Consider the following 17,050-nt stretch of genomic DNA (forward strand, 5'->3'; position numbering starts at 1 on the left):
ATAAAAGTGTGGATCTAGTGAATTTAAATGTGGTTTCATAAGGGGACTGATGGGCCTTGGCAGAGGTGTGCACTCCGCTGAGTGCTATTTCAGTCTACTATTGAATTGTAACCGGTGAGGAACGCCCTTGGACTGCGACATGAAGGTAAACAGCATTCTACTGCATATTTTAAGTTTTGAGAGTAAATGGATTTTGAATCAGTTCGAGAAAAATACCCTGTTGCTCACGACCTTTCAGTAAAACTAATGATCTACACGGAAACCTCCTGTTTCCAGGAAAAACACTGAAGTGGAGGCTTGACCTTGAGTAGTGCTTTGTTACCTGTTGCAGGGAATGTGTCACTATGAGACCTGCAGGGCCACTTTCCTCTCCTCGCTTTATTCTCTGGCTCTCTCTTCTTATCTCTTTCTGGGGGATTTCTTTTTTTTTTAAACCATCCAAAGCATCACCTGAGTCACCTCCCCTTCCCTGTCCCCCCCCCCCCCCCCCCTCTCTCCCCTTCTCTCTTTCTGTCATCACATCTCTTTCTCTCCCTACTTCTGATTAAAAACGGTTAGGCAGTGACTGAAAGGTCGCAGTTGTTATGGAAACAAGGCCGGTAACAAAAGCTGGACACACGAGTACAGAGTGAGGGAGAGAGAGATAGAAAGAAAAAAAAGAGGGGGGGAGAGACGGTGAGAGAGAGGGGGGAAAAAAGAGAGGGAGATGGGTCTGCATAAACATACACATGCAGACGGGAGGAGAGGGCGGGAAAGGGAGAGAAAGTGAGAGAGGTCTGAATAAATCAAACAAACAAAGCGTGCAGCAGCGGGGGGGGGGGGGCGAGAGACGGCGAGGTCATGAAATGATGGCTCCATCTGCAATAATAAATAACAAAAGATAATACCAGGTTTTTGTCATTCTAGGAAGACTGTTGAGCCACTAAGGTGTGGTGGTGTGTGTGGTGGTGGTGTTTGTGTGTGTGGGTGTGTGTGTGTGTGTGTGTGTGTGTGTTTGTGTGTGTGTGTGTGTGTGTGTGTGTAAGTGTCAGAGTGGGAGAATGCAATTGATAGATAATACATGGATCTGCTGCACGAGCTGGAGAATACTAAAAGGCAAAAAATGTTCACAGAGAGGCCGACCAAAAACCCCCCAAAATATATTAAAGTGTGTGTGTGTGTGTGAGTGTGTGTGTGTGTGCGTGTGTGTGTGTGTGTGTGTCTGTGCGTGCGCGGGAACGTCATCTCTCTAAGGGCTCATATTATGTTAACCACTTAGACCAACATCAAACACTCTCGCTCGCTCTCTCACACACACACACACAGAAACACGCACACACACACACACACACACACACGCACACGCACACGCACACGCACACGCACACGCACACACACTCACACTTCAGTAGAAGCATGAAGGTGCCAGCCATATAAATAGGATATCCCACAGCGAGAGATAGAAAGAGAAAGGGACAGACCGAGAGAGACAGCGAGGGTGAAAAGAGATTATCAATTCAAAAGGGAGACAAAAAAAAAAAATGGTGAGAAAAAAGGATGTGGGGGGGAAACGAGTGCAGAGTGGAAAGTGAAGAGACAGAGAGAGGGCAAGAACAGGAGGGGGTGAGGACAGATAGATACAAAAAGGATCAATAAATGGCATAAAGTGTATGTTCATTGATTTACTTACACGGGCGAGAGTGATGGGGGAGACGGGGGGGGGGTGGAAGGGGGGAGGGGGGTTGGAAAAAGCAGGGAAAACAGAGAAGAGGGAGAGCAGGGCAGAGAGGACGAGTCGGGTACAGGAGGGAGACACGAGCACAATCCAGGACGGGCCACAAACAAGTGGGAAGTGAGGGAGTGTGTGAGACCACGGTAAAGCTGCGTCAATCAATAGTTTCATATTAACAACGGTTCAGATGACTGTGCATAATGTGAGAGGGGTCGCACACGGGCCTGAGACCCACACAGAGTTGTGACCAACTAAGCATTGTGTGTGTGTGTGTGTGTGTGTGTGTGGGGGGGGGGGGTATTCATATAGGACCCAAGGTTGAGTTAGGGAGATACATAGATAACACATGGACGAAGGTTCTTCATAGAGTACCTGTTTCGACCTCTCATGTTTTCTCCTAAGTCTCCAGGTAAGGCCGACGGGAATACACGTAAACTGCATTGTTCAGTCTTCTCCTTGCAAAAAACATAAAGTAAAAATACTCCGTGTTTCACTTTGCATCGTCAACTCTGGAACCGAGTGACAGCTGAGACTCACTCACGATTTCGTTGAGCCTCGCTATCACGGCTCCACGACCCGATCGCCACCGCACACACTCCCAATGCACAAGATGGCAGCGTTCATATCCGGGATATTTGGGCTTCATTTTCTGGATAGTGGGACGAAAGGGACACTCGTCCTCCATCTCTATTAACAGCCCATCAATCAATTGCATCAAAAATAACACAGACTATAGGCTACTTAACGGGCCCGCATTGTCAAAGGGAGACAGACACTCAGAAACAGATAACATACGTCAAGTCAGGCAGAAACCGACAGAGAGGGAGAGAAACAGATTGGACGAGAGAGCGAGGGTAAGACAGACAGAGAGAGAACGAGTGTGTTTGTGTGTGTGTGTGTGAGAGAGAGGGAGAGATGGGGGTGTGAGAGAGCAACAGAAGTATACTCGAATAGCTGAGGGCAAGGTGACAGAGAGAAACAAACGGACAGAGAGGGATAACAGGCACATAGAGGGGGGGGGGGGCTGCGTGCGTGTGCATTTGTGTGTGTGTGTGTGTGTGTGTGTGTGTGTGTGTTAGAGAATGAGATAAAAAAGGAATGGACATAGGGTGGAAGCAGAGAGGGATGGAGGAAGTGGAGAGAACAAAAACAAAAACAGTGAGAGAGCGAGATATAATGAGTGTGTGTGTGTGTGTGTGTGTGTGTGTGTGTGTGTGTGTGTGTGTGTGTGTGTGTGTGTGTGCGTGTACGTGTACGTGAATGTGTGTATGTGTGTGCAGCCAAAGGTGTCAGAGTGTGCTATTTGGCTTAACGATGACCCACTGGGCATGTAGGTCATAACGGTTTGTGTCTCAAAGCCATGACTGTATGCATGTGTGCGTCCATTAGTGTGTGTGAGTGTGAGACAGCTTGTACTGTATGTGTGTGTAAATAGGAGCTAACTAGACACACACACACACACATGTAAAGTGGGTCTCTTAACATGCATTTAAGAGTGTGTTTGGTCAGAGGTTGGAGAAGCAGTTTTTCTAGCCGGTAGGACTCAAAAGATACTTGCGCACACACACACACACAAACACACACACACACACACACACACACACACATATGCACCCACACTCGCAGTGGATCCAGTTTTGGCGTCCCCACTCACACCAACAGCTGCCCTCCATGTCATACATGCACACGTAATGCACCATGTAAAGCACTAAATTATGCACAAATACACACACATCCCTCTCTTTTTTATCTCTCATGATAACGCACACGCACACATACACACGCATACACACACACACAGGGGGAAGCTATTATGCTCTCAGGCTGGAGTGTTTTGATGGTATAATTGCAGTGACCAGTGAGGAAAAAAGAGACAGAGGGAGGGAAGGAAAGAGGGATGGAGATGGAGGGAGAGAAAAAAGAGGAGAGTGCCGACACTCTCAGCATGCTAATGTTGTGAGCCCCCCTTTCATCCCTCTCTCCAACCCCTCTCTATCTCTTTGTCTCTCCATCTTCCTCTCACATCCGCTTTTCACAGGTGCGGCACTAGAAAGAGAGATGGACAGAGAGGTAGAGAGGTAGAGAGAGAGGGGAGAGGAAAAAAGAGAGGGATGTATGACAGGATGGACCAATGTTATCTCTCGCAGTCTCCGTCATCCCTCCATCCTCCACAACGCAAAGCAAAGCGAGTTTGGAAAAAAAAGAGAGGAACGAGGGGATGAAAATAGAGGGAGGGTCAGTTTTTTCCATCCCTTCAACAATGGAGGGATGATCTCTGCTTATCCACTAATCACATCCCTCCTTTTCTTCCTCTCCTCCATCCTCTCTGTTATCTCTTGCAAACCCTCTTTTTCTCTCGTCGGGTGAGAGAAAGAAAGGGTGGTCTTTTCCTCTCGCTGGCCTCCTCTCTTTTTGTTTCGCCTCTCCATCTGTTTGTCCTTCCATTCCTGCCTCCATCCCACTCTGCTCTCCAGAGAAGGGATTCTGCTGCATGGCACTGATCTCTTTTCTCTTTGGTCCCCTCTCTTTTGCATCCCATTCTTCTCTCCATCCACCACTCACCCGCTTTGTTTGAATAGTACACACAAAACTTTACCCTTTAAACGTGAGATTGGTCTGATTCAGAAACTCGAATCTCTAAAGGTGAGCAGTTGATAAAAGGGTCCATGGGTTTATTAGCACAGTATACACAGGAAAACAGTGTCCATGTGAATATGCTGGATATGTTATCAATCAATATATATACCAAGCATACCATACTAAGCATTGCAATGAAACCTCTTTAACGTTTCAAAGTCTGGAAAGAGGAAACAGCTTTACGACCGCAACTTGGGGAAGTGAAGTAGCACAAGCGCTTCCTATCATACATCAAAATGGATGATGAATAATGTATATATATATATATATATATATAACGTGTTAATGACCAGTTTGCAGCAGCCTGATAGACATGTTTATGATTTAACTTTAACTTCCCATTGGAGGAAGCTGTTCTACATACAGAACATTTAACCCAAGAAAAAGCAGAAATAGCGGCAACTGTGTAAAAGCATATTTTAGTAACTGCGTTTGTGATTTAAGACCAAAATTGCTCTGCTGGGGAGAACTAACGTGAACATTTTCCAGATTTTAGAGTGTGAACACAGATGATGAGTTTCTTTTTGTAGGCAGCGTTAGCGTTATCATCTAATGACCAACAGCGCCTCTCAGAGGTACTGCCTTGCTACTGCACACCTGCAAGAACTGCTGCATCCTGTTGAGAGGCCACTGAAAGCTCAGGAATAAATTTGAAAATAAATAATAAATACTACTGACGCCAATAGAAAGAACAAATCTATCCAGCTGAATAGCTTCAAGTCGATAGTTTGCATGGCTGAGCCGTACTGACAGAAACCTCAGAGCTTCCTGCCTCACGTAAACAAAGATGAATCTGCGGTTGCAGGTTCAATAACACAACACTATAATTTGCCATCAAAACACATTCTATGAATAGTTTACGGCGAGTGATCCTGACTCATGTCTGACCCCTGACTGGGCTCAACCTCCCTGAATATCCCGGCCTGTTGACAGTTATTTGGACCGTCTGATAATGTCATGCAACACTCTTACCGAGGTTAGGGTGAACCAACTGCTCTTTATAACATTAACGAAAGGAAACGGATTTGTTTTTGACTTAAATTGAAATCATATTTATTAACAAAACATTTTTTGTGCAAAATGCAAATTAAACAAAATTACAAACACATTACTGTATTCAACAAGAGGGCGTTGTAAAAGGAAGGTAAGAATTTAACAATAGGAGAGAGAGAGAGAAAGAGAGAGAGAGAGAGAGAATGAAGGATTATCGAGGAATCCATTAGGTTTACAGTCAATTTTAGTTTTCAGCTTTTTAGATTTAATAAATTTTTTCACTTAACAAAAGCAGCCAAAGAAACACTCTGCGGTGTAGTGTGTACTTCAGGAGAGTGTGCTGTAGTTTGGTATCTGAACGAGCTGGCGTTTGTGGTCCAGGTGATCTCACTGAGTGTATGTGAGTCTGCATACTGTCTCCGTATGTGTGTCACAACCCTGAGCTTTATCTGTGATTTGCCTTCATTGTAGGAGCAGTGTATATAGATATACATCTATGGTCCCTGTGCATGTGTGTGTGTAGCCGTGAGAGTGTGTGTGGGTGACGAGTGCCTGTCGACCAACATCTCGGCGTGTTTCAGATACTGGGCGGTCCTTCTCATCACAGACTCCTTGCGCACCGGATCTAGGTCTCCTAAAGGAACAAGAGGTTGAAGATGTTCAGTTGTACCAGGGTGCATAAGGGCACATTTCCTATCAAAGTCGGCTGCTTCCTTAATTTTTTTCCATCTGCTTCCGTTACATTTTCATAAAGCTAATCTGGCAGCGGTGGGATTTGAACCCACGCCTCCGAAGAGACTGGAGCCTTAATCCAGCGCCTTAGACCGCTCGGCCACGCTACCATATAGTCACTGCAAATGACACAGGAGAAATTTTTTTTCCGGCTGTGCCAAGAATAAATCTGGTCAACATAAAAGACAACCCCTATGGAGGACCATACATGACATAAGTAAAAATAAATAAATAAATACAGAAATAAATAAATAAATAAAATAGGAAATAAATAAATTAATACAGAAATAAATTAATATGTTAATACCAAAATAAATGTCAAAATAAATGTCTTCAATATATTTGCACATTTATTTATTCCCTGATACATTTCCTTTTCATTTGCAGTGTCCTTATGCTAATGAGAAAGGCGGGCCTATCCGCAGTCTCATGCAGGATTGGTCACAAGAGTGTAATGATCCAGCCCTACTACTTCTACCTCTCAATGCTGGTGTCCAGTAGCTGTTTGCAGCGTTGAGCCAGTTCACACTTAAAATGAACTAGTTCAAGTTCAGAGGGTCAGTTAAGGTTATTGTTTATTGGGATGATTTAGGTGTCAGTAGTCCTGACGGTGAGCGTCACGTCTCGTGTTGTACTGAGCACAAGGAGCGAGCCGAGAGGAGGAAGGAGGAAACAGAAACTCCAGCTCGGTACAAACCACCTGCCGCCTCTGCTCAGATCATGAAGCCGCTGATCTCTGAGTAGATGTGACCAGAGAAACTCTGTGTTTCAACTGTTTCCACTGTTCCACAGAGTCACTAACTGGCTGTTACACGGTGAAGAGCTCAAGTCTCAGTCACTGCCCGTGTCTCTGAGCAAGTGTGTGGAGCAGCGCAGGGGCTGTGAGTGTGTGTGTGTGTGTGTGTAGCTCAGTTGACCAATCCTGCTCGAGACTGAGGTTAGGCCCGCCTTTCTCATTAGCATAAGGACACTGAAATGTGGAAATAAATAAATGTGGAATTAAATAAAAGTTGGAATAAAAGTGGAAATAAATAAATAAATGTGGAAATAAGTTTAAGACATTGATTTATTTAATTCTGCATTTATTTCCATATTTATTTATTTATTTCCACATTTATTCAAACTTTTATTTTTCGATTTCAGTGTCCTTATGCTAATGAAAAGGCGGGCCTAACCTTAGTCTCGAGCAGGATTGGTCAACTGAGCTACACACACACACACAGCCCCTGCGCTCCGCCACACAATCGTTCAGAGACACAGGCAGTGACTGAGACTTGAGCCGTGAAACAGCCAGTTAGTGACTCTGTGGAACAGTGGAAACAGTGAAAACACAGAGTTTCTCTGGTCAAATCTGCTCAGAGATCAGTTGCTTCATGATCACAGCAGAGGCTGCAGGTGGTTTGTACAGAGCTGGAGTTTCTGTTTCCTCCTTCTCCTCTCGGCTCGCTCCTTGTGCTCAGTACAACACGAGACATGACGCTCACAGTCAGGACTACTGACACCTAAATCATCCCAATAAAAAAATAACCTTAACTAACCCTCTGAACTTGAACTAGTTCATTTTAAGTGTGAACTGGCTCAACGCTGCAAACAGCTACTGGACACCAGCATTGAGAGGCAGAAGTAGTAGGGCTGGATACACTCCTGTGACCAATCCTGCATGAGACTGTGGTTAGGCCCGCCTTTCTCATTAGCATAAGGACACTGCAAATGAAAAGGAAATGTATCAGGGAATAAATAAATGTGCAAATATATTTAAGACATTTATTTTGACATTTCTCTTGGTAATAACATATTTATTTATTTATTTCTGCATTTATTTATTTATTTCCTTTTTTATTTATTCATTTATTTCTGTATTTATTTATACATTTATTTATTTATTTATTTTTATTTAAGTCATGTATGGTCCTCCATAATGATCAACAGGACTAACAGCTCTAAACTTAAAGGCACAACATGAACTCTGCTGATGCATTTTAGTTTGGAGGAAAAATACCAATTTAAACCGGCTGGGTAGCTAGAGAAGGTGCAATCTACCTTTTACGTCTCTTTAGCGTGTACATCTTTTATCAGTATTATGGAAACATTACTATATTATAATGAGCTAAATACTTTAAAACCCCACGACCCCTTCCTTTTTCATAAACCCACGTTTCTCAATCTCTCATTCTCACCCTGAACTCCTGTGATCAATATATCCACGGCCATCCTGTATCCGCATATAGCAGCGCTGAACTCTCCCTCCTTCTCCTGCTTCATGGCAGATGTCAGCTGAGTGGCCGCTTGGTTCAGGTAACCCACGTCGCCGCCTTGTAGACTGGTCGGCGGCAGTGAGAACAATTCTGAGTGGTCCGAGGAGGAACCAGATCCATCTGAGATAGAGAAAAGAGATGGAAGAGAGAAGTATTTAAACAAACACAGTAAATGTTTTCAAGAGTTGCCCAGATTATCTGGATTTCATGATCATTTCATTGTGTTACACAGATGTAATAACATTGTCATTAATGCTTCATGAAGGTGAAGAGTGCAGTAAATTTGAAATACAAAATTGGCAGCGGTGGGATTTGAACCCACGCCTCCAGAGAGACTGGAGCCTTAATCCAGCGCCTTAGACCGCTCGGCCACGCTACCCTTGCTACCACCATATGACACTCTGAAATTATTCGAAGGGGAGGGTGGGTTGTTTTCAACTGTGCCAAGAATAAATCTAGTCAATGTAAAAAGTATAAATAGACACCATTGCGAAAGCACAAAGTAAAAATAGATAAACCATTAGAGTGTGGTGTGACTTATTAGCTGAGCAGCAGATAACATTTCTAAGAGAGGGAAACCTCATGCGCAAGTGAAAAGACATAGTTACATCTGGGACAGCTGGGAAAAGGAACTCGAATGATTTGTTTTTGGTTTTGAGTTATGGTTTTAACAAAGCTGGGCTAAAGAGAAACTCAGAAATGAGCTGAAATGAGATGAGGTTCAATGTTTTTTTCTACAGTTTAGGGAAAAAGGTAAAAAAAAAAAAAGGTAAAAATTACTGAATCTTCACAAGACATTCACTTTAAAAACAAAGTTCAACTGAACATTCTCATTCACATTTGTTTTCACCTTGTTTATAGCAGGGATCAAAAACGGCCAAGTCGTTGTCAGACAGCGGATCTACTTCCTTTGGGGATGGAACCCGCTCTTCTGCCACCGAGTCGAACAGGGAATCAAATTCTTCTATGGAGTCTTGTGATTTGTGGTTCCTGGCTGGGTCAGGAGATGGGGCTGTTGGTGGAAACATTGACTAAAAGGTCAAACCAAGAGAAGAAAAGAAAAGACAAGAACAGACATTGGTTAAGTCCAGTTGATTCTGTGTACCTCTGTTATCCAGCTCTGTATCGCTGAGCTCCTCCTGCTCCTCCTCCTCCTCCTCCTCCTCTCGCTCCTCTTCTCTCGGGGAGCCTCCCATCTCGCTGTAAGCCTCGGCCGCCACCTCTGGTTCTCCCACTTCTAAACCCAGGTTGGTTCCCAGGTCCTGGGGTAAAGTGGGAGCCTCCCTCCCCTCCTCCTCCTCTGCGGGCTCACAGTCGGAGGCCCTCCGTTTGGGGAGGGGGATGAGAGGGGGAGGCAGAGGCCCGGCGGAGGACAGAGGGGTTGGATCGAGAGGTCTCATGACCTCGCCGCCCTGGGAGGAGGGAGAGGTATGTGAATTGTAGAAAGAGTGGAAAGATAAAGCAAACGGGCACACGGGCTCACTCTGACATCTTCCAGACACACAGTCAAGAATGGTTTTCAATAAACTGACTGGGACAGTTGCCTTCTCACATGCAGCCCCTCAGGAAAATGTCTGCGTTTCAGTGCATGTCTGACTGCAACTTATGATAGAGTCTTACTCTGAAGAAGTCCTTCAGCTGGGGGCTGTTGTAGAGAGCGGGTATCGTGGTCGTGAAAAGGAACATGGCCTCTGCTGCCTTTCTTCTCTCTTCAATCACAGCATCCTCAAACCTTCCTGAAGAAAAAAACAGTAGATGAAAAACTCAGATGAGGGGGCTCGTATTTACAAGAAGAAAAAAACATAAAGGAAATCACCAGCAGAAAAAGAGCAGACTGGTGAAAGTTTACAATGTGTGTTGTTGTTCAAATGATCAATTTGTTCCCTTTTTTTATTCAACCTATCCACAAGATAGCAACATAGCAGCTATATGTTGCCTTAAGGATCAATGTAAATAGTGACTGTCCACAAGTGTAAAACAACTGTGTTGCTGTCTTTCAGTTGTATATCTGCAACCCCTGAAATATGATGTCATAGTCCGAGGGGAAATGTCACAATCTTCATTACAAAAGGCTACAGACGGGAAAGTAGATCCTCAACAGGAAATAACCTCAACAGGATATCTGCATAAAAAAAACTGGCCTCAAAATCTAGATGAATTAACATCTCTGTTATTGTAAAATGTTTATTATGCCTTTATGTTTTTATCTCGTCCCTGCAGCTTGCCCAACTAAACTGTCACACAGTCTTTGCATCATTTTTACCGAACATTTGTGCCCGAGGAAACGACGGGAACTCCTCCTGTCTTCTGAACAGATTCCTGTGCGTGTAGGCCAACTCCCCGTGAAGCTTCTTCAGCTCCGAGAACCTCCTCCACACGACCACCTCCTTCACATCTTCGGGATGGCGCTTGGACACAAACTATGAGAAACACAGAGGAGAGAGAGGAGAGGTTATTTCACAAGCTCCGTGTCGGGTTCTGAGCCCAGGACCAGGACTGGAACTCCCGTTGGCAACCAGTTTGAAATTCGAATAAAGGGGCCAAATGCATGCAGTGTGTGTTAAGTTGTCAGGATAAACATGTGGCCCCCTTGCTGGAGCAGATGAGTTTCTCGGTTTGTGATTCGTAACATGGGATTTGTGAACAAGAATTTTCATTTTTTCTCTTTGACACGCTCGTGCTCAAGTTGTTTTGCATCAAAGATAGCACCACAGTCGCTGCACAAGTCACGGGTTGAATCGCAACTCCACAGATATGATCCTATTTGATATGATGTGATCCTCTGTGTCCAGAACAAGGGGCCCCCGGTGTGGTCATGGGGCTGGATCACAAGTTCTCTGTGTTTCCCTCCCTGTTCACCAGGGCCTCAGAGAAAAGAGCCATTGTGCTTCCCTCTGTCTGTGCGGGCTGGCCGCAGAGTCTTTGTGTTGTCCATACACAGTGCTCAGGTGACATTGTGTTACAGGCTAATAACAACACACAGGAAGCTACTTTTCATTGACGTAACCAACTACAATAAAACACCGGAGAACAGGTGTGCTAAGTGTAGTTGGAGGAATAAGAAAAACATGAAAGCTGACGTGAGACAACACATAACAACATATCTACAACTCTGTTTGCACTGTTTAGGCTGAAGGAGGAGGAACCAACCCGCGCGGACACTTTGTACTCCGTGTGTCCCTTCTCGTGTGGCCGCGGCTCGGTGACGGAGAAGAACCGGTGATACTCCTCCTTGGCTTTCCGCGACATGTTCCTCGTTGTTGATGGAAACAGAAAATAGAAAGCGGAGCTGTCATCGGCCGCCGAGTCTCTGTTGTGATCCTCCCGTGCCGCCCTCCTCTCCACTCACTTCCGGGCTAGTGACGTCGGCGACTGCGTGATTGCGTAGTGGTGTTCGACGTCGATTTTTATTTTAAAACGCATAATCAAAGCTGCATATGACTAATTCTTTTTTGGGGATTGATTCCACTGCTATACCTTTTTTAGTATATATATGCATTATTATGTATATTTGTATTAATTGTTTAATTTATTGTCAATTCCTTTATTATTCTGCTGTAATAATATACAATGTATTGTATGTAGCTATTCAATGATGAAGTTTTTCTACCGACTTATTCTTTTTAGTCGCAGTCAGTTTATTATATATGTTGTACCTTTTATCTTTTTTATACGCACCATATGTAAAAGAGGCTGTGCTAACATTCAGTACTATTATGTTTTAACCTGATTGCTTATTATATATATATATTAATATTTTCTTAAATTTTGCAGCAAAGTCTCAGTTTGAAATGTCAAGTTTAATATTGAATACATAAAAAACACAATATATAATGTAAAATGATTTGACATTACAGGTAATTCTTATTTACTTGTTGTGTTCTCCATACAAACACAAACACAGTGATGGAAACAACATAGGAACTGCTGTAGATGAGGTCAGTCCTTCTGTTTGGGTTTTAGGAGTTCAGATGCAGTTAAAATCACATAAGTCTAAAGTAAGCATTTTATATGTATTTGTATTCTGAAATTATAATCACATTTCAAAACTCCAACTGCTTCAATCCAGCATGATGAGGTTACCGTTGTTACCATTGAGGGATGACAATCCTCCATTACATCCAGAATTTATTTGAGAAGCCATTTTGCAGCTGTAGAAATGTTCAATTAAGCTGTCAGTCAGTGTCATGCAAATTAAAATGTGTCACGATATCTGCAAATAGCAAAATTATGTCTGCCAGTGGTTTATAAATGTAGATGGCATCGAGATACTCCAGGGGGCGCCAAAGGTTTTTGTAATTGACCCAGTTGTATAGACACTAACTTGGAAGAGGAACTGATAGATGAAAATGGCGTTTAGTGAATTCATTTCATGATAGCTTGACAATAAAATTATATCTATACTTGTACATGTAGCTTGTGAATGAACCTTCATGGATGGCTCTGTGTCAAAGATGCTAAAATAAGAAAAGCACATAAAAGCCCTGGACATACCCGGTTTGAGACAATACATCAGACAGAGGCACAACAGACATCAATGTAATGCAAAGGAAATTCCAGCTGTGTTTAGGTACTGTTTAACAGTCCTTTCAAGTCGTTTCCCAGGCTTATATCCATTTCCCCTTTCACATTTTGCAACACTTTCAAAAGACCTGTAGGGGTGGAAAGAGCCACATTATTCATAAAAGCTGGTCTCCAAGTTTTATCCCATGTGTTCAAAACCCTGTCAACACTTTGAATGGTGGTTAGGTAGAGTAAGATTTTCTGTACAGGAGACTGTAGCTCAAAGGTCAGAGTCAATCTTCCCCGCTGCGGCTTTCCTCTCGGTAATTACCTCGGTTAAATTGAAAAGGAAATGTCTGCTGACACAAATGAGGTAAATATTTGATTACAGATAACCTGCTCTGCTGGTTTGTCTTTTAGTGAGCTCCTGACAGTCTCCAAACAGGTTGTACTCACTCTGCAGGATAATCTGTGAAAGGATTTTACGATGAACAACATGACAAGAGGAGGGTTCAATCCGTTTCAGGCTCTGGGTTATGGGCCTGGCATGTTTTTGAAACAGCCCCACTGCATCCGTGAATCAAACTGTTTGAAATTCTCCTCACAGAGAGGGGTTTGCTTACATAATGTGCAACCATTGTTGCTTGATAGCAGAAAGAGTTGGTGAGGAGAAAGGGGCTGAATGGGGGGGAACAAGGAGAGTGGGGAGTACGTACTTTATGTGTTTATCCTGCAATGCAGGGATATAATATTGACTTTTATCATGGCCCTGCACGGAGGCAGTATGCTTTCAGGTTGTTCGTCTGTCCGCCCCATTCTTGTTAACACAACATTTCAAGAATGCCTTGAGGAATTTCTTAAAACTTGGTACTAACCTTGAGTTGGACTTAAAGAGGAACTTTGTCGGTCAAAGGTCAACCATACGGGGACCATACAAAGTACATTGTTTTCAATGTGAAGGCTGCATTTCAGGAACACCTCCAGGGAATCCTTTAAATCCCGGTACAAATGTGAACTTGGAAACTAAGAGGAACTGATTCCATTTTGTGCTCGACTGCTTGGATGTGACTGGTTGTAAGTCAAAGGTCACAATGTCCCCACAAACCATTCTGTTTCCCAGCCTCTTTAACACGATATCGCAAATGGGACTTGTGGCAATTTTCTTCCAATTCTGACCAGTTGTCACTTGGGTTCAAAGATGAACTGATTGCACTTCAGGGATCGAGGGTCACGGTGACCTCATGTGAGTCTGGAACAACTGTATGTGGACTGAGACGGCATTAGTTATCTCTATGAGCTGTATACTTTTGTATTCAATGTGTTATAATCTGGATATATTACTGTGGTGAATGAACTGACGTGACAGAGCGGTCAGGGTTTGCTTTGTCCATATCAGCGCTCCATTCATGCCGGTAAAGAGTTAGAGGGGAAGGTTTTACCCCCGTGAACAGTCCCCTCTTTGTTTGTGGGAGAAAACTAGGCCACGGGATTCTCATCCAAAGAGAAGAGGGGAGACGAAAACAATGAGGAGGAAATACATCAGAGACAGACAAATAGTGGCGAGAGACAGGAAGACGAAAGATGAATTCAATGTACAATCTGCATGGGAGTGTGGATTCAGATTTTACTGTTGCTCTTACATAAAACCTAGATGGTTAATGTACACCTGCAATAAACCAGTGATAAGAGTGGAACAGATTATAGAGCCCTAACATGACATAACACGACAAAGTCCCTTTGAAATTCACTGTATATTATCTTATGTGTGTATGTGGCGTACACATGCTCAACTTTTCACTCTCAACTTTCTATATAGATTGTTTTCAGGACAAATAGTTTAAAAATGGAAGAAATCGTTTTTTCATTGAAATGAAAGCCACGTTTCCCAGAAGCCCTCCAGTTCAGTGTGAACTGTACGAGCGCACACAGCACTGAAACAATGAGATGAAAGCCCCTTGCCCAGACTGGTTTGAACTGGTCCAGGACTCTGCTGTCTGAACCCCGGCTTTTTTTTTTCTTTCCTCAGGCTCATGCCGTTTTGCAAAATAAACTCTCCCTCTCTTACAGGGATCACATGAGGATTTACTGTGAGGCTCTCTCTCTCTCTCTCTCTCTCTCTCTCTCTCTTTGTGTGTCTGTGTGTGTACTCAGCCCTGACTCAGACATACCAAACTCTACAGCTAAAATACACATTTTCTAATTGCAATCTAACATTACGTGTTATGAGACCTTCTAAGAAATAAGCTTCAAAAAACTTTATATATATGTATATGTCCGATTCACATGACAGTATTAGTGCAGTTCAGGTTCACTAAGACCTGTATGAAAAAGCAATCAGAATTAGAGTTGACGTCAACAACACTTAAAGGTAAAACATTGCAGAAGAAAACTGCAAATGTAATAAATAAGGAGGCTTTAAAGATTTTCAGTATTTTACTGTTAGTTATTGCTATAGGCCAGTCATCTGTAACAATTGATATCCAGTGTAGAGTGCTGTGTCCCTGCTGAATGTTTCCTTTCCTGCCTCAGAAAAAACAGACAACTATAGACAGCAACCTGGCCCTCCTTTCCTTTCTCTCATTTCTCTGTGTGTGTGTGTGTAGGCCTGCAGATTTACTGGACACTCTCCCCTCCTCCCATGCTATATGCGAAGACAAACCACATGAGCTCCACAATAGAACAAGTCCTGGAAGGGTTTCATTGAATCCTCGTCCTCCGTGAACCTGCGATCTCCATCTCTGTTGCCCGACACTGCTGCCAGTTTGCAAAACACATGAGTCAACGTCACCTTTAGTTGGAAATTCAGTTTATCCTGTACATTCATGTTGTTGGGAATGTGTGACTCAAAAGGGTTAAAGCAACATGTGGGGAAAGAGTTTGGGAAATACACAAGCACGTTTTTGCTCTGTATTGTGTTGCCACTTATATCAGTGGCCATGTTTTTAACATAAACTTTGCTCCGAATGTTCCCCCTCAACTCATAAACATGTTTACTGCTCCCTCCTTTCTGTCTCTACGCCCCTTTCCCCTGTTCATTTCTGCACCTCCCTCCTTCTCGGCCACTCCTCCTCACTCTTATTTCTTTATCAGACCACTCATCGGTCTTATCCTCTCCCCCTGTGTTTATCAAATCTGGACGGAATCGCTTGCTTATGTAGCTGTAAATCTATGAAAGCAGAGAAGATAGGAGGGTCCATTAGTGCTGGTTCCACAGCGCGGTCACATGAGCCGGCCGCTCTGTTCCAACCTGACGGGATCAACAGGCCCGAGATACAAACAGAAGCAGATGGTGTGTGTTTGAGTTTGTCTAACAGGGGAATATAAATAGTGGCCAAGGCACACGATTGGGCACGTGCCGGCTGAGACCGTTTTATTGACAAGGGTCATATCCAGACAAACAGCTGCCAAATAACTGTTTTATTTTGTTGGAAATTTCAAACAAAACACACTAACCATCCAGAAATTGACTCACAGCCGCCACTAGGTCACAAATAATTAAAATCCAAGTATAGAAAACATCTACGAGAACAGCTGTGTCAAATTGTGAGTGTTTTGTCGGTTTGTTGTCACATGAGACAAAAGCCAAGAATACCGCTGGATTTAGAAGGTTAAAGACAGGATATATGTGAACCATGCAACCACTAACCTGCCGGTACAGTCACACCTGAGCAAAGTGGTGGATCATGCTCCTAAAGGTATCTGTCACTTCATATAGAGGTTTACCACATTTATGAGAGCTGTAGAAGCAGGAGGGATAAACAAAGTGGTGAAAGAGGGCAAAGAGCAGTGATTAATCAGCTATTAATCAACAATTGAAATGCTTTTGTCTTTTTATCCTCTCATTAGAAACTCTGTAAACCAGTAGATCCACTTCATCAATAGATGGAACTCACAGGAAGTAGGTGATGTCTAATTTACACAATATATGGATCCGAGCTGTCACATACAGAGATAAACAACAAAATCCTCCTCCTTGTACTTTTCACTTTAATAATAATAACAAAAAATATCATAGTGTAGCATGTACAAATATAGTCTGGGACCCAGCACAGCAGTTGTTGTACATGTGGGTGTGTTTCCAGGAACTCTCTCCCATACTGTAACTTAATGAAGGTCAACAGCTGAGAGAGACTTCAGAGCGCTGGCTAGTACAGGGCGGCCTTGTTTTTAGGTGAGCTGCTCACAACACCCATCTATAATTCAATATAGATCATATGAC

At 43.4% G+C, this 17,050-nt stretch overlaps 1 protein-coding gene and 2 non-coding genes across 3 annotated transcripts; all 3 read right to left on the minus strand.

The window, feature by feature from the left end:
* Positions 1-5,384: 5,384 nt before the first annotated feature.
* snx15 (sorting nexin 15) lies at positions 5,385-11,691 on the minus strand. Its single transcript, XM_062384281.1, has 7 exons — positions 11,479-11,691; positions 10,592-10,748; positions 9,949-10,064; positions 9,434-9,740; positions 9,179-9,340; positions 8,251-8,448; positions 5,385-5,975 (listed from the first exon to the last, which is right to left on the minus strand). The coding sequence occupies exons 1-7, from the start codon at positions 11,575-11,577 to the stop codon at positions 5,836-5,838; spliced, it is 1,179 nt and encodes a 392-aa protein (XP_062240265.1). The 5' UTR covers positions 11,578-11,691; the 3' UTR covers positions 5,385-5,835.
* trnal-aag (transfer RNA leucine (anticodon AAG)) lies at positions 6,102-6,183 on the minus strand. The gene has a single exon. It is a non-coding gene; the product is annotated as a tRNA-Leu (tRNA).
* Positions 8,626-8,707, minus strand: trnal-aag (transfer RNA leucine (anticodon AAG)). The gene has a single exon. It is a non-coding gene; the product is annotated as a tRNA-Leu (tRNA).
* Positions 11,692-17,050: the final 5,359 nt, after the last annotated feature.

This window comes from Platichthys flesus, chromosome 24 (assembly GCF_949316205.1).
Source record: "Platichthys flesus chromosome 24, fPlaFle2.1, whole genome shotgun sequence".
NCBI classification, from domain to species: domain Eukaryota; kingdom Metazoa; phylum Chordata; class Actinopteri; order Pleuronectiformes; family Pleuronectidae; genus Platichthys; species Platichthys flesus.